The 27,759-nt window shown below is 29.6% G+C and overlaps 2 protein-coding genes across 3 annotated transcripts in view; one reads left to right on the top strand and one right to left on the bottom strand.

Moving 5' to 3' along the window:
* The window catches only part of LOC129960164 (uncharacterized), a 155,795-nt gene that overhangs the window by 23,906 nt on the left and 104,130 nt on the right, over positions 1 to 27,759 (top strand). Inside the window, exon 1 of one of the 2 annotated variants that reach the window (XM_056073360.1) lies at positions 10,863 to 10,972. The exons of the other annotated variant lie outside the window; for it this stretch is intronic. The gene's annotated coding sequence lies outside the window, so the exon portion shown is untranslated. Of the gene's footprint in view, positions 1 to 10,862; positions 10,973 to 27,759 lie in introns of those variants that run through there. 2 annotated transcript variants of the gene reach the window in all.
* LOC129960167 (serine proteinase stubble-like) overlaps positions 16,180 to 27,759 on the bottom strand; it is a 54,437-nt gene continuing 42,857 nt past the window's right edge. The window contains exons 7-8 of the mRNA XM_056073364.1: positions 22,078 to 22,235; positions 16,180 to 18,386 (exon numbers count right to left, since the gene is read on the bottom strand). Coding sequence (XP_055929339.1) covers positions 18,231 to 18,386; positions 22,078 to 22,235 — 314 coding nt within the window. The 3' untranslated portion in view covers positions 16,180 to 18,230. The remainder of the gene's footprint in view (positions 18,387 to 22,077; positions 22,236 to 27,759) is intronic.

The raw sequence follows: 27,759 nt of genomic DNA, 5'->3' as shown, positions 1-27,759 counted from the left end.
GTGATCGTGATTTGTCCGATAATTCATCAACGATTTATAAAATAGTTGGATACAAAAATACATTTGGTGATATATATTATAGCTCATCACCACAGATGTAACATTTGTTATTAATGATTCATAAAATAGTCTGATTAAAGAATTTGTTGATGATAACATGAGAAATATTCACCCTAAGATATATTTATACTTTTTTTGTTAATTACATTTATTTAAATTTCAAATTGATTGAGTTGTATCAAAATTTTATAGTATATCAAACAGCAACAAAACAAATACATTTTTTGTCTTAAAATTTAATTACATTTAATTAATCATTCAGAAAAAATGAGAAAAGAAAAGCATAAATGAAATTCAATAAAACTAGTAAAATTTAAGTCTTTGCACTCGGAAAGGTGATTGATGCAAAATTATTCACATGATGCAAGGACATGTTTATTACCGCGAAAAATCAATATAAATAATGGTTTTAAATTCAATTTCACGAAAAATTAATCTAGCCAAGGGAAGAAAAAATTTATTAAGCTGATCCTTTATAATAAAACATACAGTGGGTAAAAAAAGTATTGGCAATTGTCTTAATTTATTCATATTGACAAATAAATAAAATGTTATGCAATTTTAGCTGTTGTAATTAAATACAAGACATCTTAGATATATAAAAATAGTAAAACTTTTATTTTAATTTGCATTTTCTGCGATTTTTTTCTTTCGAAATCAAAAATTTGCATGTCAAAAAAATATTGGCAAAGTTTCAACTGCTATGCAAATTTTGTTACATTGAAGTCACGTGTTTCGACTGATAAGAAACTCTACCGGTATAAAGTCTGCAAAACTACTCCAAAAGTGTCTATGCATTATTTTGCGATTACTGCTGTAAACTGACTTCGAAATCGAAGGACTTGAACGTTAGTGTTAAAAACATGATTATTAGGTTCAGAAATGAAGGTTTGACTTATCGTGCTATAGGAGTGCAGTTAAATATAAGTTTATTTACTGTCAGAAGTGTTGTAAAAAAGTTCAAGGAAACAGGATCAACGGAAATTAAGACTAGAAGTGGATGACCTCGAATATTTTCTACAAGAGAAAAACGTGCCATTATTAACAAGGTTAAGAAAAACCCTAAAATAAGTGCACCCCAGATAGCTAGAGATGTTGCTTTCACTTCGCAAAAGACTTTCAGCGTACAGACTGTACGGAATGTTTTACACGAGGGACGTTATTATGGAAGGGCAGCTAGAAAGAAACCATTCATCTCGCAAATAAATAGGAGAAAGAGGTTAGATTTCGCAAAATCCCACGTTGATTTATCCGAAGAGTTTTGGAACCCAGTTATTTTTTCCGACGAATCAAAGTTTAACATTTTCGGCAGTAATAGACGACGATATGTGAGGAGGAGGCCAAATACTGAATTGGAAGAGCAACATTTAACTGCTAATGTAAAACATGGTGGAGGCAGCGTCTTAGTTTGGGGCTGAATGGCAGCTAATGGATTTGGCAACCTTTATTTTATTGATGGTATTATGACAGCACGTAAATACATTGATATTTTGCGCCATAACTTAAAAATCAGTGCCCAAAATCTTGGCTTGGGAACATCATTCGTTTTTCAACAAGACATTTGACCCCAAGCATAAAACGAGTCTCACCCGTGAATGGCTACTCTACAATGCTCCTCGCCAGTTAAAAACTCCACCTCAATCGCCTGACATCAATCCAATTGAAAATTTATGGCACCTGCTGGATCTAGAAATCAGGAAACATAAAATTTCAAGTAAAGACGACCTCAAATGTTTACTCTTGCAAGAATGGCACGAAATCCCCAACAGTACAACAAAGACCTTAGTTTCCTCTATGAGAAATAGATTACAAACTGTTATAGATGCAGAAGGTATGCATACAAAGTACTAAACATATCTGATTTTGTTTTCGCTCATAATTTTGTCAATTTCATAATTTTGCCAATACTTTTTTTATCATGTAAATTTTGGATTTTCTCGTAGATTTTGACTAAAAAAATATTTAAATGAAAATGTCGTTATATTTGTTTGTCTTTTCTCCTTCTGTAATCGCTATGTTAAAATAAAATTTGTAAACATACTTTGTTAGCAAATATGATCATTTATAGACAATTGCCAATACTTTTTTTATCCACTGTACATATCACTCAGGATTTCATAAACACCTTCCAATGGAGAGTTTGGGCATTTTTCCACCATAAGCAGCCTATGTTATATGACCTTTCTTTTAATAAACTAGCCAATTTAGCTTCACGTTTCAATACAGATTAACTTAAACAATATGTTAATTATTTATTGAGATTAATTTTTATTTTAGTAAATTTATGTTAATTCCATTTATTTGCTAAGACTAATGACTCGCGCGGAATGCACATTTGTACACTATCTTGTTTATAAGCAGATGATCACTGTTTATAAATAAAATGATAACTAAGCGAAAGTAGTGAAATAAATAGGAACTTGAACGCTTACATTTGGCAAGTATTATTATCTTAACCCTTTGCCCTCGGAAAAGTAATTCGATGCACAATTATTCACCTAATACAAAGATTTGTTTACTGCTCTGAAAAATAAATACACATTATTGTTTTAAGTCGAATTTCTTCGAAAAATTAATCTACATCTTCTCACCATTCTGTAGACGTTTTTAACAATAATCAAAATTGAAAAATAAATAAATAAAACGTCAAAATGATGCACTGTCTTGAATGGTGAGTGAGAGCCACTATCCAAGTTCAAAGGGTTAAAGCTGCCTTAAATATTAAATTGCTAGTTCAAGTACGCTTTTTTGTTTGTTCTAAAAGATGAGAAGTTCCAATTAAAAAAAAAGATGAGACAAAACATCCCTTTTATTTCGTCCCACGTAAGGTATTGAATGAAATGTGCTTTCGAAAAACCCATTGACAGCAATGCTTCCCTGAGAGGTTTTCAGAGCAGAAAGAACGATCACGAAGCAAATCTTGAAATGAGTTTATGCCGAGAAAGAGGAAATCTTGCGGAAAATGGCGTGCGAGATTGGCGGATATTTAAATTCATGACGGGCGACTTCGAAATGGAAAGTAAGGGAAGAAATTAATACATTTTTAATAAATTATTTAAAAGGATGTTATGAAGATTAAAGTTTTAGCTCATTGAAATGAATCATGCTGAGTATAATTGACGTAACCAGATTAATGCGATAGTCAAGTGATTGATTTAATGTGTTTCTTCTTTGAAGCTTTTCTTTTTTGATATTTAATCTTTTGTATCTCTTTTCTTATCTTCATATCTTGCTTACCTTTCTTCTCACACGTCTTTTTTTCCCTTTCGTATCTTTTCAACATAATCCTACTTTTAATCTTACTTTTGAGCAAATCAGTTCAGTAGGCCGTTGTGGTCTGGTGTTAAAGATTCGCCTTTGGGACAGGAGAGAACAGCGGTCCGTTTAACATCAGATTCATTCAAGACCACATTAAAGTCATCAAGTAGAAACGCCCTCCTACTGTTGCGATTTGGAAAGAGGATTGCTGGTTTAGAATCATGTATTATGTTCACTAAATACTGAAACTAAGATCACAGAAACTTCATTTTATAAAATTTAGATTGGATAAGTCTTTTCGTTTTGAAATATTCCCTATATGGAGTAATACAGATGTGCACAATGCAAAATCGGAGGCATCTCCGCATCCAGTATTCAAAATATCCGTGGAAGTCTTTTGAAGTCAGTTTATTCAGCTGCCTCGGCAATTCATGTTTTGTAATCTTCACATTGTTTCAGAGCGGTACTTACGTGACCGGTTTGCATTTCAAGATCAAAAATGGTTGGATAAGTCTTTTCGTTTTAAAATACTCCTTTGCTGGAGTAATACATATGTGCACAATGCATAATTGGAGACATCTATGTATCCAGTATTCAAAATATCCGTGGAAGTCTTTTGAAGTCAGTTTATTCAGCTGTCTCGGCAATTCACGCTTTGTAATCTTCACATTGTTTCAACGCGGAACTTACGTGACTGCCTTGCATTTCAAGATCAAAAATGCATCGAACAGAAATAAAAAGTAGGTAGGCTGATTTATCGTAGTGATCGGATTACAACCAGACACATAGAGATAATAAGGTGGAGTAGGAGAAGATCAAAATCATGATATTAAAACGCCTATATGCGGAAACATTACCTAATACATAAAACATATATATATATATATATATATATATATATATATATATATATATATATAATACAAAATCTTGGCTAAACCAAATTAAATCTTTGGCTGTCAAAATAATTTTAAAATTCAGCTTTGTAGCCTAATTTATTACAAACATAAAAATTACATTCATAACATATTATAGCTCTGATTTCAAAGCATGATTGATTGAAATTAAACTGCTTGAGCAATTTGACATTTAACATGACCTTTAGAAATGCGCGTTTGAAAGTTACTTAACATGACCTTCAAATACGCATTGTGTGGTATAAACCCAGTCCCCCCACATAAGGATGCTGATTGATGCATTCTTTCTTTCTAGAATCATTACAACTGCATTTCCCATTAGAGGTGATTGTCTTTTTATTATTATTATTACAAATTTCATAAAGTTTGCGTTGCATGGTTCATATAATTCATTTCTCCTTTTTCGAAAGATTTTGAGTTTTTTCCAATTGGGGGGAAGTGGGCTTTTGCACTAATAGTTTTTCCACTCAAACGTTGCAACAGATAGCGAAATTAACAAACGATGTGTATGTAATAAATAAATAAACCATTAGAAATGACATCCCAGCCAACAATTTCCAAAGTGGAAATCCCAGCTATTATTAGCATGATATTATTTGTAAAATTTTCTTTACTCATATAATATTTGTTAATCTGTAACTATATATATTTAATTTTTTACCTATAAGCGTTTGAGATGTGTTATAATGACGAAAACCTATTAATAGTGCATACATTCCGCTTTATTTTTTCTATTAATGATAAATAATATCTTATAATATTTACATATATTAGTTGCAAATTATCTTTAAAAGTTTCAGGTTTCATTTTTAAGTACTGCGCACAAGCTATATGATAGCGTCAGAGGCTTTTCTGTATATCTTGCGTAGCACGAAATGATAATTAGATGCAATATACTAATTATAATTAACACAATATGCAATATGTGTCAGTTTCTTTCCCCCCTTTTTTTTTAATCTTTTAAATTCCCTTTAAAGTTTTTTCCCTCTCAACATTTTAATTAATTGCATGATTATTATTATGTAAATTCTCGCATTTCCTGTTTATATTCAACATTCATACTGTAACAGAATTGTGAAACGCATAATGCAAACCTATTGAAATGCACGCAAATAATAGACAGAATGTATTGGCGAACGTAGTCAAACCAACACCGGCAAGATAGGAGCATGCGTATGTTCATGCAGTGCGCTCTTGTAGTGCGAGTCTCCATTCCTCAGATTAAGTGTGAAAGTTACGATTTCTTTGAAGTTTAATTTCAACCACTCATAGCTTAAAATTAAAGTTTATGACTGCATTTTTGTAAATTTTGCTAGAAATTAGGGGATATCATCATAAACTGACTACTTCAACCCACCCGAAGGCACACGGAAAAAACTTGAATGTCCGGACTGCCGCAATATCAACACTGGCGAGAACTAAGGTTGAGTCCTAAGGACCCTCACTGGCTTCGGTACAACTTGTGGTGAAAGCTTATAAACCAGCTAACAGCTACGACACACGAGTAGTTGCTTTTATATCATGGTCATGTTACTGGATTGCGAACCACAAGGTCCCAGGCTCTATCCTCGCGCATCGCAATTCACCACAAACTCTTCTCTAAGGAAGTACGTCCCGTCATCTATGGGAGGAGCCAGACTCCCATCTTGCTGGTCTGTGTTTCGTGTACCCACAAGGGTAGCAAGAACCAACCAAAATGCTGGAAGCTTCTCATCCTCAATTACGAGATGCCCTCCCGTGGAACGAAATTTGGAAATATATCTCAATTTTAAAGTTATTTTGGCAGCCAAAGATTTAATTTGATTTAGCTGAAATTTTACGTTATAAATAGGTTTACAATATGGTAATTTTTGGTTTATTTGGTTTCACCCTAATGAGAATCATTACTGGATACGCAGAAAAATTCGTCTATTTTGGCATCAATTTTTTCAGCTCCCGAATAATTTACAGTATCGCATATTCAGATAATATTTCCTACATTTAACTCATCAGCATTCGGACAGTCAATCTGATGTATGACATTTTATGTATCAAGAAAAAGTGGATTTATTTAACTAAAAACTAATGCAAATTTCTACGTTCGTTCAAATGAAAAAGTTGGATTCTGGAGTCATTTAAAAAGTGCGAGCATTTTTTTCCCAAAGAAGACAATATTTTTGATATAAATAATTTACAATCACGAAAAATCGTTCGATATTAATTAGGTCACTTGTATGGAATTTTTCTCTTAATTTTAGATTTTTCGAAGAATATATTGATTGATACAGGCATTAATACAATTGATTTCTTCAAAAAAAAATTAAATAATGAAATTTTAAAAAACAATTAAATGATAAATTTAAAACTTAATTTTAAAAACCATATAGTAAATGAAAAACTTAATTAAGGGAAAACTGTTATACCATAAATGTAAACTTAATTTTTTTAAATGAATTATTAAAAAAATAAATATAAAATATAATTTTCCAAAATAAAAATTTAAAGAATTTTTTATAAAAAAATATATCTATATATACGATAATTCCTTTTTCTAATGGAACTGCTCAGAATTGCAACCTACTATGATTTCCTTAAATTATTTTGATTAAGTGATTCCACTAAGTCACACTCAATCGCTAGCCTCTCTGAACATTTTAAATTAGTAAATCAGAGGAACTGGAAGCAGGTTTATGGTGTTCCGCTGAATCAAAGAAAGCCTTGCACATTTACATCCTAATTAAGCAGAATTTAAAGGGACAATGGAGATTGAATTAAGAAAAAAATGACGGAAACATGAAATTTTATTTCTGTCTTTACCTCAACAAAATATATGTTTATATTCAACTAAAATAGTGTAAGATATATTGTTCAATTAAATGAATATTTCAAAGGCCTAGAGAGAGAGAGAGAGAGAGAGAGAGTGAGTGAGAAAAAGCAAATTTTAATTACTTTCCACAAAATGATAATGTAATAAGATTTAAATATCTTTGAAATGTTCCAAGCGTCTTACTTTTTGAAGAAATTAAATAGAATTGATAATAAAAATTTAAAGAAAATAGGGTATGGATTTTATATTCAAGTTTCTTTAGACAGTAAAAAGTCAATTTTAGTTCTGTAAAACTCAAAAGTCTTATGAAAATTCAGTAAATGTGCTTAAAAATATTTCTTAAAAAATATAATTTAATTGATATTACAAAATCATGCACAATTTTATTCCAAATAAATTTATATTCGGTAATAATGAAAAAATAATAGAAAAAATTAAAAACTGAGTAGCCTGGAATATTTTGAAATTTAATATATATATATATATATATATATATATATATATATATATATATATATATATACACACAAAAGTATTAGAATCAAGTTAATAGGAAAAACAAAAATTCAAAAACATTAAACCAAAAAAATTATAAAAAATATAAAAAAAAGAAGAATCCGGCCTGAAGACTTTTTCAAGGGTCACCCTCAGGCAGGGATTCAAAGAAAGGGATTTTTTCTGTGAGGAAATACAGACATTGTCTAATAATGATTCCTCGTGACCCGATTTTTTTAAAATTAAAAGATTATATATATATATATATATATATATATATATATATATATATATATATATATATATATATATATATATATCTTTTAATTTTAAAAAAATATTTCGTTAAAAATGTTTAAGAAATGTGAAGCATTTATATTTTAATACATATTTATAAAAAATTTAATAATTCTAAGTGAATAATTTGCAAAAGCGCCTAATAGAGTCCACCGATCCCCTTAAACAAACTTCTTTTTATAGATTTTAAGAAGACACGGTTTAGATAAAATTTAGAGGGACATTTCCTTAAAATAGGGAGACACGTTTCATGCGATTAAATGAAATATGACATTTAATACTTAATTAAAGAAAAAGAGAAATTCAATTTATTACAATAGTAAATTGTATATTATTAACGCGCTTTCAATTGATATGTTTATGTTTCGATTAAATTTCTGCCAGCATTTTCTTTGGTAGGGAAGGGATGCTGAAATGTATTGCTGTTATCTAAAATGGTTTTTTTCAAGTAAAGCTACAAAAGAACTTTCTTCACTTCGTTAATTTACATATCACAAATTGACTCCACCAATCCGCCGGAAGGCACGTGGAAACACTAGAATGAGCGGACCGCCACAACAGCAAACTGGTGGGAACTGTGGTTGAATCCTAAGGGCCATCACCGGCCACGGAACAACTCTCCCTTTAAGAAGCACATTCCGTCATCAATGGAAGGATCCAGACCCCCACCTTTTCGTGCCATAGGGGTTATGAGAACCCCTATGGCACGAAATAACCCATATATCATAACCCATAGGGGTTATGAGAACCAACCACCATACCGGAAGCTTCTCATCCTCAATTACGAGGTATCCTCCGGTGGAACCTCTTATTTTATTAATTTACATGTATAGATTAATACTGTATTTAGTTGAAATTCGGTTTAATGGCATTGGAAACATTATGCGACACTGGTGTTTATCCAATGACCCGATATAAAATATAAAATGGCAAAGTAGAAATGAATCGAACTAATGTAGAATGAAGTGATTTAGAAGTTAACGATTAACGAATTATTTTTAATGTGTTTAAATGTCAACAGATTTTTAGGGTAACTTTTGCATTTGAACAATTTCTTTTTGAAATACAGTTAAAATTATTTATTTAAAATCATTGCAGCTGAACCAGTATTATATATATATTTTAAAAACTCGTTTATTACTATTTCTCAATCTTAATTTAGAGTATTTTTGTACAATAAATGCGTTTAGATTCAATATATGCCTTACATTTTAATTTTTTGAGGAGAGGGGGATGGCTTATTTGTTAGCCATAATTAGCTGTATTTTCTTTAGCACAATCTTTTAATCTTAAAAAAATAGCATTGCCAATCTTTAAAAAGTAATAGCACTGCCAAGCTTTAAAATCTTTTTACCCATCTTACTTTACATTAAAATCAACAATATGAATCGTACCTTTTGTCTGCTATGCTTCTAGAGTTTGGGGTAATGCTTTGAAAAAAAAAATGATCAACTGAAGTAATCTACGTAGAATTCAAAGAAGAATTTTACTCAGAATTATACCTGGTTACAGGACTGTAAGTTACGAAGCCTCCTTTGTCATTGCGGGATTTCCCGCAATTGACCTTTTCATCCTGCAAAATAAAGATTTCAAATATAATGTTGTAAATATTACCCAGGATTCCAAAATGTTTTTTTCTAATCTACCACGTCTTGCTGAACGTGTTCCTATCGAAATTATCGATTATGATGACAATGTTCTTAGCAATTTTCCTGTAGTGTGTTTTATTGATGGCAGTAAACTCAACCACCGTATTGGACTTGCTTTTGTTGTGTTTCAAGACGCCGCCGAAATGGAGCACTTTATGTTTAGAATTCCTGATGAATGAAGTGTGTTCCAATCAGAATTGCTGTGCCTCAGTAACTCGCTCAAATGGATCGTGAACCACTGTATTGTGTCATGCAGGTTTCTTATTTGTACTGATTCTCTTTCATCCTTATTTTTGCTTCGTAATATTTCTTCCTGCAACAAAATTGTGAATTTTCAAATCACTCTTCACGAGCTTAAAGCTAGAGGAATTAGTGTCTGTTTTTCACATGTCCGAGGTCATTCTGGCATTTTAGAGAATGAGAGTCGATTGGCTCGCAAAGCAAGCTACAAAGCTAAACATCATTGATCCTATGAGCATCCCCAAATCTCACATTCGCAATGAGAATCACAAAAAGACCCTTCTCTTATGGAATGAGCTGTATCAGAATTCCTCAACTGCCTCTTTAACTAAATTATTTTTCCCCACAATTTCTCAAAGGTTAAATAACAGGCATTTCTTCAGTGATTTTCAGTTAACAAAATTTCTCACTGGCCGAGGTAATTTCAATTACTATTTCAAGAAATTTTGATTATCGGATACTGATCTGTGCTCTTGCAGCGTGGGTGGAGTTGAAAATGTCGAACACTTGCTTTTTGGCTGCTCCAAACTTACTGAAGGGAGAAGAGATTTTATTGTGGATCTCGATGCCTGTAATATTAAGTTTCCACCTCCTCTTCATATTTAGACCGACCACAAAATGGCTTTTTTCTCATTTTGTAAATTTATTGCCTTTGCTGCTTCAGTTTTTAATTAGTCTTGTTTATTTTATTTTTGCTTTGTTTTTTCCCTGTTGTTTTTATCTTTATTTTTTTATCTATGTATGTAGTTGTTTCTACTTACTTCTGTAAGCCTTGTGCTGTACTTTGTGATGCACAAGAATTGCCTTATTACTAATAAAAAAATCAACAATAATATACTAATATGTTTGTGATGTAATCGAAATTTATATCTGAAAGCGAATTTTTATTCTGTTAACTAAATTTCCTAGATAACTGAGTTAAGCTTTTCAATCTGTCTAATAGATGGCAGCATGTACATAGCAAAATTAACATACTGTGAGAATCTTAACTTTTCTTCGGAATAATTTTAAAGCAAGGTTTCTGTTTTATATTGCATATACAGACACTTTATGTATGTTATTATAAATGATATGTTAGAAGTCCCCCTACATGAGCAGTCCCCATGAGTCAGTCCTCTGACATTAAAAATGAGCAGGTTGTATCATTACAGCTGAAAGCGTGAAAAAATAGAAGTACTTTTCTTGCATCGAGAATGTTTAAAATTGCTGTTATTGTATTTATGGACTCTTTTCCTCCCGGACGCCGGCGGGTAAATATCAACTTTGCTAATCTTGTGAATTTTCCAACACCCCTGTCCTATGCTCATTTAATGAGATTTTCCCCGCCAAAGCATGTTACCAGTGACTACCTAAGCACCTATTCTTCTGACTGCTGTTATTCCGTATCTTCCAAAATAAGTCTTTCATTTGATTAATTTAATTAAAAAAGCAGTCTCTTTATTTTCTTAGAGTGAAGGTCTCTTTTCATCAAGCATGCATGAATATTTAAAGTATATATGTTGAGAGTTTATTTAAAGTATTTAAATGTCTAAAGGTTTATTTAATTTAAAGTGGGTGCGAATTTGATTTTTATAATTTAATTTCGAAGATTAATCGATTTGCACGCAATTATTGATCAATGAATAAATATTTAAAAGATCTTGTGCTGAAATAATAAATATTGTATGTTGTATGATTGGTTCAGAACTGATGATTGTTACTGAACCAATTTTAGGGAAGTTATTTATAAAATAAGAATTTTTTTGAAGATTCAAATCCTAGTAACTGAATGTGTCATGTTTAATGATTATGAAAATGGATTATAGTTTGCTATATCCTTGATTAAACGCTTATACAGAAAAAAAAGTTTAATTATTAGATTTCTGGTTCTAAGGAAGTATTTTAAATACGTTGTCAATAAAGTTATAAATTAGAATCCTGATAAAACTATTTAAAAAGTAATTGTATTTTTTAGTGACCACTTTTAAATAGTTAATATGGATTAACTTAAAATGCAGTGATTGGAAAATGTATGATTGGTTTTAATTCAGTGTGGACATATATTAATTGAATATTGTAGTGCAATAGTTGACCTAAATACAGCAATTATCAATGAATCACAGTTTATAGTGTTATCAAAGGAAAACACTGTGTGCACCAGATCAAAGCTTGGTTACTGTTTTTTTCTTATGTTCTGAAACATTTGCAAATTACAGTTGTTGGTGATTTATTTTTATTTGTTTAGTTCCTATGATAAATATTTTTGTTTAAAATTAAATACGTCTTTGTCCTTATCTCACACTTGCATCATATCTCGTTTAAAAATTTCTATTTAGTTCCAGAAGTTCCAGTCCGGCTAATTATTAAATATCATTGCAAAATTTAATGTAAATATTTCGATGCACAAAGCAATGATTTGTTTTCCAGTGGCGATGTAATCATTTTTATTACGTAAAATTTCAAAATTTTGTTTTTTAAATTTTATTAATTAATAAATGCTAAGATTCTATAATTTAATATTAATTAAATTAGAATGGATAAATTCAATAATTTTTTCATTTTCAATAAATGGAAATAAATGTGACATTTTGAACTATTTTCATCTAGTCTGACATCGTTATTTTTTACTCCCTTTCTTACATTCCAAATATAAAAGCAAATAAATTTAGTTTCATTTCGAATATTTCTAGTACAATGAATTATTATATAGTGAGACATTTGTCTTGGCTATCAAATCAAAAAATATTTTCTGATATTCATCATTCGATTTTCAAAAAAAAAAAAAAAAAACTGAAAATTGAAAGGAAAAAAATTTTTTTTCGTATATTTCCAAAATATCCAATAGTTAGTTCTATAATTAAATGGCAATGGAAATTTTAATGTAAGTGTCTGGATACAAAATCCCAATTGAATTTTTAGATTGATTATTCAATCATCTTTTATTATGTTGAATTTCGGAACTCTGCTACTCAAAATTTATTAACTGATTAGAATTGTTGCATCTATACATTATCAGAAAACTTTGGTGCGGTGACCTGGAGCCACCTTTCATAAGCCACTCCTAACAAAATTAGAGCCAAAACTCTGCTTTTATCAGCAATTTCAATGCATTAAAAATCATTATTACTTCCTATATAAAATTTAGAATAAGAATCTAACTGAAAGGAGAAAATTTTAAACTTGGAAAATGACAAAAGAATTTATAATTTTTGGGATGTAAAAATTTACAATAAAAGTCATGAGATAGGCAATTCATTCAATTAGGAATTCTCATAATCTCCAAATCATCTATTAGTAAACATGACAATTATACTCTGAACATGTTTAGATACGTAAATTAAATGTAAAAAAACCGGGTATAAGTTTCACTAAAAAACAAAGCATCTAATAAGGACAATTGTGTTATTCTGATTTGATTTATATGGTGTGACTGCAAAACAAAGCTCCTTTAATGATGATAATTGTTATTTCTTCTTCTGTTATTTCTTATTCTTAATTGTTATTACAAGGAACAGGCCATTACTTAAAGAAAATCTCCTAGAAATTTTCAATATTCGTCCAAATTCTCGTTTCACAACAACATAAATCCAAACACTTTCAAACAGTTGGTAAAAGACTGACAATTTTTAACGTCATGTCCATCAGAGTTTTAAGATTATCTGGTACCTTCATTACTGTACTTAAGTCATCATTTTCAACTTTCATATTCTTTCTTAATACCGAGATTTCTATGTATTCCTTTAAATAATGGTAAACAGTACCGATACCTCCACAGATGCATTTATTTTCCTGGATTTTTCCAAATGTTTGGAAATATATGGGAAATCCCCTCTGTCCTGATATAATTTGGATTACCAGTGGATGGTATCTTCTTATTTTTATTTCTGGGTTAGGAATAAAGTCATAAGTTACTCTTCCTTTTTTGGACATGTACCATCTGTCAAACCATTGTACCTTTATTTCTTCTCTTAATTCCCATTTTAAGACATATTTGATTTGGGGGCAATTATATCAATACTCTCTTTCTGTGCCGCCAACTTTGCATATTGTTCCGCCTTTTCATTACCTTATATTCCAATATGGGCCTTAACCCAATTCAACTCTATCCACTTGTTAATTTTGACATTTTTTATCTTTTCTTTTATCGTCCGTATTTCCCTATTACAATTGTGAGATGATAGTATGGCTTGTACGACTGACAGAGAATCTGAAAAAAATTGAGCATTTCTGCCCATCCTCCACCTTTTCACAATATTCAATGGCCATCTTTAGAGTTTGCGCTTTTGCCTGGAAACTTGTGGAATGGTTCGATAATTTCACAAGACTTTTATCTATCTCTTTCCCGTAGTAGTATACTGCTATTGCAGATCCTACTCTATTATTATCTTTCGAACCACCTGTAAAATTTCTATTCCATCCATATCTGGGATTTTAATTTGAAAACCACGAATAAACCATTCTGCAGGGTGTTGTTTGAACTTGTGAAAATACATCTCATAATCTTTACTCTTGAAGTACTTGATTTCTATTCTAACTTTATTATTACTATTTAACAGCTAAAAACAAAACGAGTTAAAATTCTTCTGTGATTTTTTGCATTAACTCTTATTCCAACCACAGTTGAAAATTTCCATTGAATATAGAATTTGTTTCAAATGTTTGAGTTTCAATGCAAGACATATTTCTCAATTTTATATAGCGAATGTTAATTGCCCTTTCTTCGGTGGTTATCTATTACATATCAGGCGAATTCCGAATTTACTCTTGATAATAAAGTATTTATAAAGAGAACTTGATAACTAATAAGACATGCATGCAAGTTGATTTTTATAAATAAAAATCAAATTCGATGGGAAAATATAACCAAATTCTTCCTAGTTTTGATTTGGAAGGGATTCCAAGAATTTTACGGATGCTACGAGCATTAAATATATCGGGTTTAGTTTCCCTTCCTAACCCCAGATGGCAGCGCATTCCCGTTGTCTTGAGAGTTATGTAGAAAAGATTTCTTGTTTGCTTGGCAGTCAAGGAAAGTAGACGTTCACGTGGAGTATGAGTGTTCAGTAGCTCGTGAGGAAAAGCAGAGCAAATTTATTTTAACGATCTCTCGAAAACCCAGCGAGTTTCTTGTGAAATTAATAGTTTACGAAGAAAATATTTTTTATTGTTTTTAAGAAATATTCATAACCGTGATAGGGAATTGCTTATCGGGAAATTGTATAAAAATTAGGTGTGGCTGGATGTGAATAAATGGTGATTGGTCAAGAAAACTGTTTTCTGATTTTTCTTGCGTAGAATCTTCTATTTTTTCAAACAGGAGCACAGTATATATGCTCACGAACAGTACAGAAATACTTCGTTAGAGAAATGTTCCCTATATTCGACAATATAAAATGTTATTGATGGAGAATTCATTTTCCATTAATTATTTGAGAGAATGTTGTTGGGAAGACAGAAGAATTTAGTTGTGAGTTAGTGTGCGTAGATACTATATAAGGATGAGCTATTAGAGGCAAAGCAAAAGAAATAGAGTAAAATAGTATTTCAACTTTCCATGTAAATGGTGCAAAAATCTCCTATTTAGGGAATTAAAAATTCTGGGAATTTGTGATCCACGTAGAAGAAAACCTAGAGAAGATCTAGAACAGGCTCCTAAATAGTATCTTTTACAAATTTTTTCTAGAAATGTTGGTAAATTGGCTTGGATTGGAAATTATCTATTTATATAAGATTATATGAATATTTCTGAAAAGAGATAAGCGAATTGTGTCAAGTATTTCGAAAAAAGTAGGTAAAATGGCGGATTATGAAAATATATTTAATTATTGATTAGATACACCCTTCAGAACGAAATAAGGAAGACCATTTCTTGCTTCATTATCGTGTATTTTAAAAACACTCAACTATGTCAAAATCATTCTCTGATGGATCAGTCAGAAACCAAAATTTGCCGTCTATTAAAGTAGTAGAAATCTATGGGTTACATTATTATAACCCATAGATACAATAAGAGGGGGACAATAAGGTAATGGGAGACAATAAGGTATGTGATAATTTAAGCTTATTTGATAAACTCATATGGACTTACATGATTATTTTCCTACTAATAAATCGACTAAAACCTTATATTTAACGAAGTAAAAATGACTATTTTTAAAATTGAAAATTTTAAAGTATTATTTTTTGAAAATTATGACTTAGAAAGAAAGTTTTTTTGAAAAAAATTGTGCATTTCATATTAAAGATAATTTCTTTTAAATATTTGAGCAGTAATAGATATAAAATTTTTATTATATATTTTATATAAGCAAATTTTAAAAAATGCTATATCTTAACTTCGAAGTGCTGTGTGTGGTGCGTTTCTTATTCAACAATATTCTACATAATGAAACAGAGTCAAATATATACTGTAGAAATGTAATTTATTTTTCATTTATTTTGGTACATTATAAATATTACAAATAAAATATTATCTGAAGATAGCGACATTTAAAAGAATTACAAGAAATAATTATGACAACATATTTCATAAAAGCAAATTATTAAACATGGAATTTCAAAAAATGTGAAACAAAAACAAATTTCTTTTTCAGTTGTGAATATTGCGCTGTGTGTTAACTTATATTACAAAATATGACATTATTTATTAGTGATTCTGTATGAATAATGTTAAAATCGTGAATTCGTACATTAAAAAGAATACTGAATAAATATGCCTAATATGCATTAAAAATAAAATTTACATTTTTGAAGTAAACTGAAATGATGGAAAAACAAACACATTGCAATGAGTATTTTTCTCACAGAAAAGGAAAACAGGATTCGGCACGGCTTTACTAAGCTCTTATAAACAGCAAATAAAATAAATAAATAATAAAAACACATAAAAGTAAATAAGTAACAAAAATATTGGAGTTTGTTTGAACTTATACATCATGCTTTTAATCAATGAATATGTAATATTGCAGTAAAAAAGGCATATTTTATTAAATAATAAAACATTCAGGAAAGTAATGTTGTAACTGCATTTGTCGATGTTATGCTAGATATAACTATAATAAAGAATTTTTAGTCTTATAAATACACTTTTATTCGATTACTTTTTATTAAGATTTTTTTAAATACAATAATACAAATTTTCTTAATGATTTGCGTTTTAACGTTTTATGGAAATAGTATTTTTATCTGATTAAATTCCTCTATAAAATTTGATAGGCTTCTCTCTGAGTCTTTTTTTTTTTTTTTTCGAAATCTGCTTAGAATTTTTGCATATCTGAATTTGGCAAAGAATTTTAGGAATAAATCTTAAGAACTGGGTATTTGTGAAATGGAATGAAAATTATATCTACAAAATATCGAAGAGATAAATAATCCACCAAAGAAACTTGCTTGGCTCAATCATAAATAAGATATGAAAATTCAACTGTGTACGTAGTTTGGAACGTTGCAATCTGTTTTGCTTCGTAATAAATTAAATTCTATGAATCTTTCTCTTACAAAATTTTTTGCTTTTCTACCATATGTAAGTAAAAAATTATTCGTTTTTATTGATTGTATTTTATTCTTTGATTTGATGTACATTTCATAATTTATATATGTATTTGGGTATATCTTGAATTATATTAGCAAATTACTTTTCCAATCTATCTGGCATTTTTCAAAAAAAAAAAAAAAAAAAAAGAGACATTACAGCACAGCGCAAGGCTACATACAGTTAAATGTCAGATAAGATAACATTTGTCATAAGATCTTACAAATTACGCGAACTTATTTCATTCAATGTCATCAATCAAATTAATTTTACATCACTAAGTACACACACAATCGTGATGCCTTATAAGGAGCAACAGTAATTTTAAACATTTTGCAGTAAATAATTTTATTCCCAGTGTATGCAATTTATATCCATTTTTTAAGAAAAGCTTTCATTCTTATCCAGAAAATATCAATTAGATGAAAAAAATTATTGATGTTGAATTTTGTCTTTTCATAAGAAATATAATTGAAATGCGCAGTAGCTCTTTTTCAAATACCTTATGCCTTGAATCTTTGAATCTTTCTTTATCTCATTAAACACTCAGTTTTGAAAATAAAAAACAAACGGAGAGATTAATTTTTTAAAAAAAGGTTATCACCCCATCATTAAGAATTTGATGCTGTTAATTTAAGACAAGTCTTGAATTTAAAGAAAAATGATGCAATTGTGATTTCGCCTTAAGAGGAATAGATTCAAATTTCTTATGCCTTGAATTTTTTAATCTTGCTTTATCTTATTAAACACTCAGTTTTGAAAATAAAAAACAAACGGAGAGAATAATGAAAAAAAAGGTTATTACCCCTGCAATAAGAAATTGATTCTACTAATTTAAGACAAGACAAGTCTTGAATTAAAATTAAATTGTTGCCATTTTGCATTTCGGCTGAATAGGAATGCATTAATACAGAAGTGAAAAAGGGAATTAAAATCATTTAAGTGATGCGAATAATAGTAAATTAATGTGACAAAAAGTTTGTGACTGTACATTCTGGTCAACTTATATGGCTGCTAATCCAGTCAACAGTTGACGATACGCTGTGATATATCCCAGGCTGCCTCCATTGTGCACACCCAAAACCAGCTGATATGATTCCAACCAAAGTCCACCTTCCATCTAAATAAACAATTAATGGTCCACCTGAATCACCCTAGAAAAAAAATTAGTGTTGTTATTTTTATGCTATTTATTGAGTGAAAAAAGATTATTTTTAATTGGAAACATTTAAAAAACCATTAAAGAATTTAAATGACCACAGTTTTCTGCTAGAGTGTAAGATAATAATAAATACAATCAATATGACACAATAAAAGCTATAAGATCTAAAAAAAATTTAGATTCGAATTAAAATGCATTATTTTTCATGCTAAAAATCATTATTTATATTATATGGAATGGTAAACTGAGCGGTACAGACTAGAAAAATTATCTGAAGTCTTAAAAGAATAAGGATGGTTTTTGTAGTCTTTCATTTATTCAAGCCTATATATACACTTTTATCTAATTTAATTTATGTTATATTTGTAATGATTGAATTTTTAAAAGATATTTCATTGATTTTCTGATAGGCTAGATATTTGAAATTTTGTAAATTTGTTTATTTTTGATGTTTACAAATCTTATAATGCAGTTCTGCAAATATCGAGTATATACAAATTAATCAACAAAAAGTTAATAAGTCAATTGATTATTTTGAATAAAGTTTGATTCCTTACTAGTGGCGCTATTTAATGGTGAATATGAGAAAAATTATTTTCAAATTCTTTAATATTTGGAATATGAATGAAAGTCTAAAACGTTGTAAATAATTTTAAAAAATTGATCTTACTTTTTGGTGCAGTAAATAAAAGATTTTAAAAACTCGTTTAATTTCCATTTAATATTTTGGATGTGTATTATAACGATATGTTACGGAAAAAATGCAATCGTGAAAGCTCTTTCAGGGTTTGAACAGGTTGCAAAAAAACATGCACTTAGTCAAACGACGAATACATTCATGATGTATTTTTAAGAAATTTCGAATAATAAAATTGTACTTTGCTCTTCCAATATATTAGCGGAAATAAATTTGATTCATGCAATTTCTTGTTCTAGTAGCTTGAATTTAATCAGAAAATCATGTAGCAATAATGAATATAGAAAATAATATAACATAAATTATTATTTTCAGTAAAGCTGCAATTTTGAGTATTCATGGCTAGAATTTATTTTGTAACGTTTGATAAATTTAAACAAGGTTTTTTGTTTTATGATCCAAAAAATTAAATGATAAGTATTTGATTACAAAAGTTTATTTCTAAATCTGTAGGTTTAAATCAAATTGTCTATGTTCTAATGATTACAATTTTTTAACTGAGTTTCTTATTAAATGCCTTAAAAATTAGGTTATACATTTGTTTTCTTTGGCTAATATTGTCGCTGCGTCTTAGAAAATCAGGAAGAGTACCATACAGGATAAAGTTTAATCAGAAAAGAATTGAGAAAAACAGAAAAATTTGTGTCAGGACATAGTATTTGTGAAAAACTTCTAGATATGGCTCTATTTAATTATTTTTCATCAATGTCAAGCAATATATATATATATAATATATTCTTTATTATTTCTTCAAAATATATCTAAATTTTTTAATAAACTAATTCTCTCTGAAATTCGTTTTATTTAGAAAAATGAAAGTACAATCTTTTCTTTTCAGAGGCATTTCTACTATCTAAAAACCCCAAAGTCTCCTGTAGGAATTGTTTCATTCAATAATAATTTTCAGTCATGTATTTGAACTTTCACATTTGCATTAGTAGCATACATATATTGTACAATATTGTATTATATTAAACAATATTCGTAATATTGTTTATCATTGTTAAAGATTGAATAATATAATATCGCACAATATTGTTCAAAATTATGCTGCAAGGGTGTTATGAATAAACTGTTAAAAATGCTCAAAGCGCAATTTGTCATTTGAACAAAGTTTTATATACAAATTATAAAATGTCGGTGGTTTTTGTTGCGAAGGGTAACTATTTGTGAAATGTCAATAAATCGATAAAATTTAAACAGTTCCCAATTTTTTGTTTAAAACGAATAATACAAATGTATTAGGATGCACTTATTTCTTTAAATTCAATTAGATTTACCACGCAAATATTATCACTTGATACCAGCATCAAATTTATATTTTTCTAAAACAAATTATTAGTCGAATTTTTGAGGTATTGAAAGCTTTAAATTCTAGAAGGTATACAACAAGGTATAGACAAATAAAAAGAAGACACCAATATACGAATGTAATCGACAAACGATTCAAATATAAAATACTATTCTAGAAGATTTTGTGGACAAATAAAAGTCTAGATTTTTAGGATTATTGTATGCTGTTGTGAATTCTAAGTCCTACGGGTAATAATAATCGTTACCAAATATAACAAACAATGCTCAACCTTTAAGGCAAAATAAAATCAACCTTCAGGAGCTAAATAAAATCAACTTTAACATGTCAACCGGGTAATTAAATATTCCTTTCGTTTTGCATTGAAATTTTTCGTCATACCCAGTTAACAGGTTAAGCACCAAAATATGCAGCTCTTCCTTTGAATTAGCCTTCTAAACTCACCTCGAATATTATAATTTCATGATGCATTTTTTTAAAAATATGATGGCAATAAATTGGATTAAATCTGAATAAAATGGCATAAATTCTTAGTAATCATTTAATAGTGAATTTTATAATAACTATATTTCATCGAAATATTTTTTGTAAAAAAAGTAGTAAACTAAAAAGTAGTAAGTAAAAGTAAAGTATAGTGACAGTTTAAATGTAATAGGGATTGTGTGTAGACATTTTTGATAGAGAAATTAGTCGTTACAAAACCATGACAAAGTTTATTTTTTTATTGTAGTCTTGAAATAATTTTCAAAATTGTTTTTAGTTTGAACAGATTTTTAAATAAAACTTTTTTATATTGTAGGAAACTCTGGCTCATGATCATTTTGGAAAAGTTGCGCGGTAAACAGTGTCTCTTCACTCAATGTCTAATCACAGAAAATAGTTCTAAATAAGTGATTAAACTTTTCATAAATCCAAAAGAGAAAATACTCGATATTAGATATGCAGTCCGATGTGACATTGCTGACTTGGTATTTCGAAGCTTATCAGAAGTTATCGATCTGGCAGTGATAGTAAATGTCATAATAATTATACTTCGAAATGATTTACTTTTTATGTTTCAGAATTTTATAACTTATATGCACAAAAAAGAACAAAAACGGTTGTCATTTCTCTTGAAATATGGTACTTTTCAAGATATTAAATTTCTTCCATTCTAAAAAATGAAAGTATTTCTATATTTAGAATATAATTGAAGATATTATGAAGATATTTATTGGATTGGGAATGTGTAAATCAAAATTTTAGAATTGAAACTGAAGATGCTTATAAATATATAACTCATTTCTGATTTATTTGCATAATAAGGAGTGGAACTTTTCAAAAAATTGCAATAAAATATAAATGACATTGGATACAAGTATTTATGAAGATGAATTATATAGATAATAATTGTAAAAGAAGAACAGAGACGTTCTGATAGTGGCAATTATTTTGTATCAAGACAAAATTAATTTCGAAAAAAAGGGGTATCTAAAATGCAAGGGTGAATCTGAACTGAAAAATACTAATGTTATTCTGTATAAATCAGGGAATCGTATGATATTTCTAAATGTCATTTCAAAGGTATATAACGATACTCAGGAAATCAATAAAGTGAAGCTAACCACATTTTGAATTTCTACGATAATACAAATTGTTCTATGATAGTTTAATTCATGAAATATAATTCCTTACCACACAAGCATCTTTCCGACCTCCTTCATATCCAGCGCACATCATCTCCGGAAATATGCGAACATTGATTCCTTTCCAATGATGCCACATTTCACACTCCTTATTCGAAATGATAGGCACTTCCACCTTTTGCAGCAATCTTGTTCCATATCTGTTACCTAAACATTTAAGCATATTTATTAACTAAACAGCAGAACGCAAGGCTAACATTTTTACGCATAAAATCTAATTACTTTAAATTGAAAAAGATGCAAATTATGCAATTTTTTACACTTAAATTAAATGGAATTATCATAACAAATGACATATATCGGAATAAAACATATAGATCACATGTGACATCAGAGCTGCATGGTAAATGCAGTTGTTTGTCATTTAAAATATAACTGTTTGCTGCTTTACTTTGTATTGCAAAAGAGCATCTGTTTTTTTCCAGTAAGGATCTTACTGAATTTCAACAATTAATTAGCACGATGCACTTAATGTATGTCCAGCAAGTATAACTGACTTCATTATTCGCAATCTGTCCTACGATATGTGATAATTCTAAATCTTAAAGATTTCACTAAAAAGATTAATCTTTATATCTTTTTTCTTTAACTGTCAGTTTAATAATAAATAATCTTCCTTTGTTTTAATTGTTCATCAAATCAAATAATCTAACGCTTTTCTTACAATATATAACATTTTTTATCAGCTGAATATAGTGAAATTTAGAAATTAATTTAATCTACTTAAAAAGTTATTTCGTTGCCATTCCGTGTACAACACAAAATAAATTTTTAAAAAAACCGTAAACAAAGCAATTTTTTGGAGCGATTTCTATTGTTTATAACAGCTTAGTATATTTATCGTGATTTTCAGATTCATCTCCAGTTCTTTCAACTTACCTGACCTTAAGATGTCAAGTACAACCCAAACTAACTCGCAGAAACAATAGCTATGAGTAGAAAATGTTGCTTTTTTTATTGTAAGGTGAACTTGAATCTTTGTCTTTTTTCGAAATTTCTTTATATTTGCCCATTTTTTTCTGCGATTTATGTCTTTTTGCCGGTGATTCATTTTAAAGTGACTAAAAACTTGCAAATAAAAGTTCTATTTGAAAGCCATTTGCAGTAACTTTTTCGATGATAAAAATGGCATGCGAATACTTCTATAAGATTAATCTAAATAACATCTTTGTCTCTGCATTGAGCCTTCATACATTGTTTCAGTTAAATCGTGTTGTTTCTGTACATTTGAAGACAGTTGTCGAATATAGTCTTTTTTAATTTTTTATACTGAAGGACCGAAGAGTAATTATAATAATAAACCGCAATTTTCTTGTAGTTTATTTATCTTCTAAACAATGTTATTAACTTTTTAAGAAACACATTGTTATTAGAAAAATATTTTAGAAAAAAAGAGTAGTCTGGGCAATTCTGGCAAACGCACTTCTCCAGTCCTTGCGATTCACTCTTCAAACAATTCTGTCAATCGTTTTAGGAAATTGGACAACCAATAGCTCTAAGTGTAATTAAAGTATATAAATTCTAAATTTCAAAGTACACAATTCATGAACTTAATGATTACATTTTATACATTTTTTCCTCTTATTTTGTTTCCGAACATATGGTAAGAAGTCATTTAGCCATAATTTTTGTTCTTATGTTATACCTTTACTAACATGTTATACCTTTGATGTCCTTATATTTATTATTATTATTTTGCCTTAACTTATAACACTTCCAATTTGTGACGACTAATAATCTGTCTTCTGAGATATTCCTCAGCTTCAAGAAAGCAAACTCATTGTTCTAGCCAATTCAGTTTAAACAAAAGATTTTGGTTTAAACTTGATCAACTTTTGAACAACAAGAAGAAAATTCAAACTTTACCTTTCAGTTGTCATTTTAATAAAACTACTATAATGAAATTCAGATAAATAAGTTTCATTCTTGAAGATTTAATAATATTTTTGTTAATTTAAAATTAAGTAAGGACTATTAGCTTTTGTTAAATATTTAATTGACGATATACACTATCTACCAATAAGTGTTTGAACACCGATGAAAATGAGGATATCTCCTGTTCTGATCAACGTCACGTCTTCTGTACTTAAATATCGTGTAAGAAACAGCATTGGCATTAGTCACATATAAGATGTCCCGAAATCCAGAGCTGTCTGACGTCGAGAAAGGCTTAAATGTCAGATATCATAGAAAAGGCTGATCCTGAAGGGACATATCTAGTGAGTTAAACATTCTAAAATGGACAGTGGATTTTATGATTAAGACGTGAAAGGTGAGTGGTGATTATCGTAATGGGCTTCGACCCAGTAGACCAAAGAAAGTACGAAATAGAGATCGACAAGTGCTGTCCGAAGAAATTGGGAAAAACGCACCAAACTGATGGCCTACATTTTCCAGGAGTTTCAACAAATATCCGGGACGGTTGTTTCGATAAATACTATCCACAAGGAAGCAAATTTGCTTGGTTTCCATGGTCGTGCTGCCGCCCATAAGCCTTTGGTTACGAAATTCAACCGCTTTACTCAGTTGAGGTGGTGCAAGGCACGTCGAAATTGGACCGTAGATGAGTGAAAACAAGTTCTCTGGAGTTATGAATCAAAGTTCAATCGCTTCCAGTCGGATAGAAGAGTCTCTATTTGGCGTATGCATGGAGAACGCCTTTTTCCAGAATCCATTGTGCCTATAGTAAAGTTTGGCAGAGGTGAAATTATGGTCTTGGAATGTTTCTCGTGGTATGGACTGAGACCCTTAATCCTAATTCATGGTAAGCTCAACGACGACTCCTACTCCACTGTTCTAAACAATAATGTGCTTCCTACGCTGTGGCAATTTTACGGGTTGGATCATTGTTATTTCTAGGATGACAATGCCATTTGTCTTGTTGTGAGGTCTACCATGGATTGGTGTGATGACAATGGGGTGTATCTACTGAATTGGCCAGACCAGAGTCCAGACTTGACTTATAGAAAACCTCTGGGGCGAATTGGATGGCCGAATTAAGGCGTGCAACAACAGTCTAAAATCAGTGAATGAATTTATATGTCTTCTCCAAGCTGAGTGAAAGAAAATACTACTGTTCTTCTCCAAGCTGAGTGAAAGAAAATACCACTGTTCTTCTCCAAGCTGAGTGAAAGAAAATACCATTGTTCATCATCCAAAAACTTGCGGCATACATGCTCTAGAGACTGTAATTGCGTTTGGTGGAAGTTCTACCAATTATTGAATATGAATGAATTGTGTTTATTTCTTTTATCACAGGTGTTCAATTACTTATTGGTAGATAGTGTATAAATTCAGCCCCTTGTCCTCTAACTGGAATTATGTAGTGCCTTCTCTAAAAACGTTGATTACATAAATTCTATCTACATTGTTGCAACATAAATTGACCATTTTATTGCCCAAATATTTAAATAAATTGAAGTTCTGATACTAGGTCAAATTAGGTAACTCTCTTTTATAGTATTACCTATACAACATAAAATAAGTGAGAAGAAAAGAGAAACAGAGGCAAGAACTCTAATCTAGAACAAAGAGTATATGAAAGCATTAAAAAATCAGATGTGAAAATGTGTTTGGTTGAGAAAATATAAAATGCTAATTGATTTGAGTATAATTTCCAAAAAAATTTAAAATGATTCTTTCTTTTTAATGAGATTTCTATGTAACTCATTCTAGAATCCTAGTTGATTTTTTAGAGTTATATTCAAAATATATTGAAAGTACTACCGTAATTGAAAAGTACTGTCGAAAATTACTACCAACTAAGAAATTTGAAATAATTCTTCTACAAGATTTTTTTTTCAATAACTTTAAATCTGTTTTTCCTGTGTACAACAATTATCCTTTCCTTTCTTTGTGTTTTGATTCGGTTAATATTTACCGCTTGTTTGCTTAAAAATTGTTTTGGTTACACTCGAGATTTTGTGTTGCATGGGCAATGCGCAAAACTGTAAGGGAAAAAAAATGTCAATAACATAAAATAACTAAAATTATTTAACAAAATATTTGATAAGGAGCAGAAATGTACATATAAATATATTAAAATATTCATCACTCAACAACATAATTAGTATTAAGTTTGCTAATTCTTTAAATTTCTAATAATAATTGCTTACAAAATTAATTGGGATTTCAATACATTGCTCACTTTACCAAAGTAAAATAGATGTGCATAAAAACGGAATTTAGAAGTACAAGCAGTCTTATTTGAAAAGATATGACAGTTAACCAACCGTGAACAGAATGGTGGCAAATAGAATACAGTTCAGTTTTGAAATATTTCGAAACAAAGGAAGATTAATTTCAGGTAAAACAGTTTAATGAGGCGTAACGCTGATAAAAAAATAAAAACCAGCGTTCATCTTTTTCGAGTGACAGCCGCTAGCATTGATTATTCTTCAATTTTGGCATGCATTCTATAAATATAGGTTAGAGAGTAAGCTATCATTTAGAGAAGAAATGAAATATTCATAGACATATATTTGGGATGTCTGTATGATATAACATATGAGAAAACATGACGAATGCTGTGGAAGATATGTTTTAAGTTCCTTGTTTTGTCGACGGTTTTATTTCAAAGATGAAAAATAACTGGAAATAAATAACTTTTCAATTACAGATTTATTACTAAAATATTTTAAAGTCCATTTAATTTTTCTTGTTTCTAATCACAGTCCAGAAGAAATTCTTCCCGCTCTGAACTGAATGATATAGTTGTTACAAATGGCAATATTTCTGGCTCTGTCATCATCTCGCAATAACGAGCAGCATAGGCACTGCCCTTTCATACAGACCGTCATCAGGGTTCCGAAGATAAACATAAATATCCACCAAAGATGCGAAAGCGTACTTTCTTAAACAGAAACGTCTCATTCCCAAATCTGAGGTGCCACCAATGGGATATCTTATTAGAAGAGATAGAATTTAGTCATTGAATTTTTTAAATTAACTTCTTCAAGTGCTAAATTTCTGAAAATTTGTGCATCTGTATTGCGGATAACAATAAGCTATTTCAATATTTTCAGAACTTAATTATCAGCTAATAGCTGAATATAATTAAATTTCGATTCCATAAAAGTGGTAGCACCTTGTAGTGAATTCGATGAAAAAAATATTTCAAGATTCTGAAGTAACGCCAGAAGTGAACTGAATGATACAGTTGCCACAAACAGCAACCTTTCTGATTCTGTAGTCAAAGAATAATATCCCCATTACAAGTAATACAGACGCCGTCCATTCATACAGATGTACGAACCGTTATCAGCAAAACGTCGACAAACTGTATGGCAAAATAAAGAAATTCCACAGCACTCATCATCGTTTCTCATATTTCATATTATATAGGCACCCCAAATATATATCCATAAATATTTCAATGTTTCTCTGTACAATAAATTGCATTCTAACCTATATTTCAAAAATGCATGTCAAAATTGAACGACTGTTATCAACGTTACACCTCATCGAACTGTTACAGCGGAAATTAATCTTAATAATAAATATGGATTAAATGTTAATAATAAATAATTTAAATTAATATTGGTTGTTACAATAAGGAATTACAAATTAAAGACTAAAGAATAAAAAGACATTTTTAATTTAAATACACCAATAGGAATGTGTTTTTAAAAACTGTTCATATTAAATTTACGAGTGTATTAATCGAAGATTT

The sequence above is a fragment of the Argiope bruennichi genome, chromosome X2, assembly GCF_947563725.1.
Source record: "Argiope bruennichi chromosome X2, qqArgBrue1.1, whole genome shotgun sequence".
Taxonomy (NCBI): domain Eukaryota; kingdom Metazoa; phylum Arthropoda; class Arachnida; order Araneae; family Araneidae; genus Argiope; species Argiope bruennichi.
Note: the sequence above shows the minus strand (reverse complement) of the source record. Positions and strands in the feature narration are given on the sequence as shown.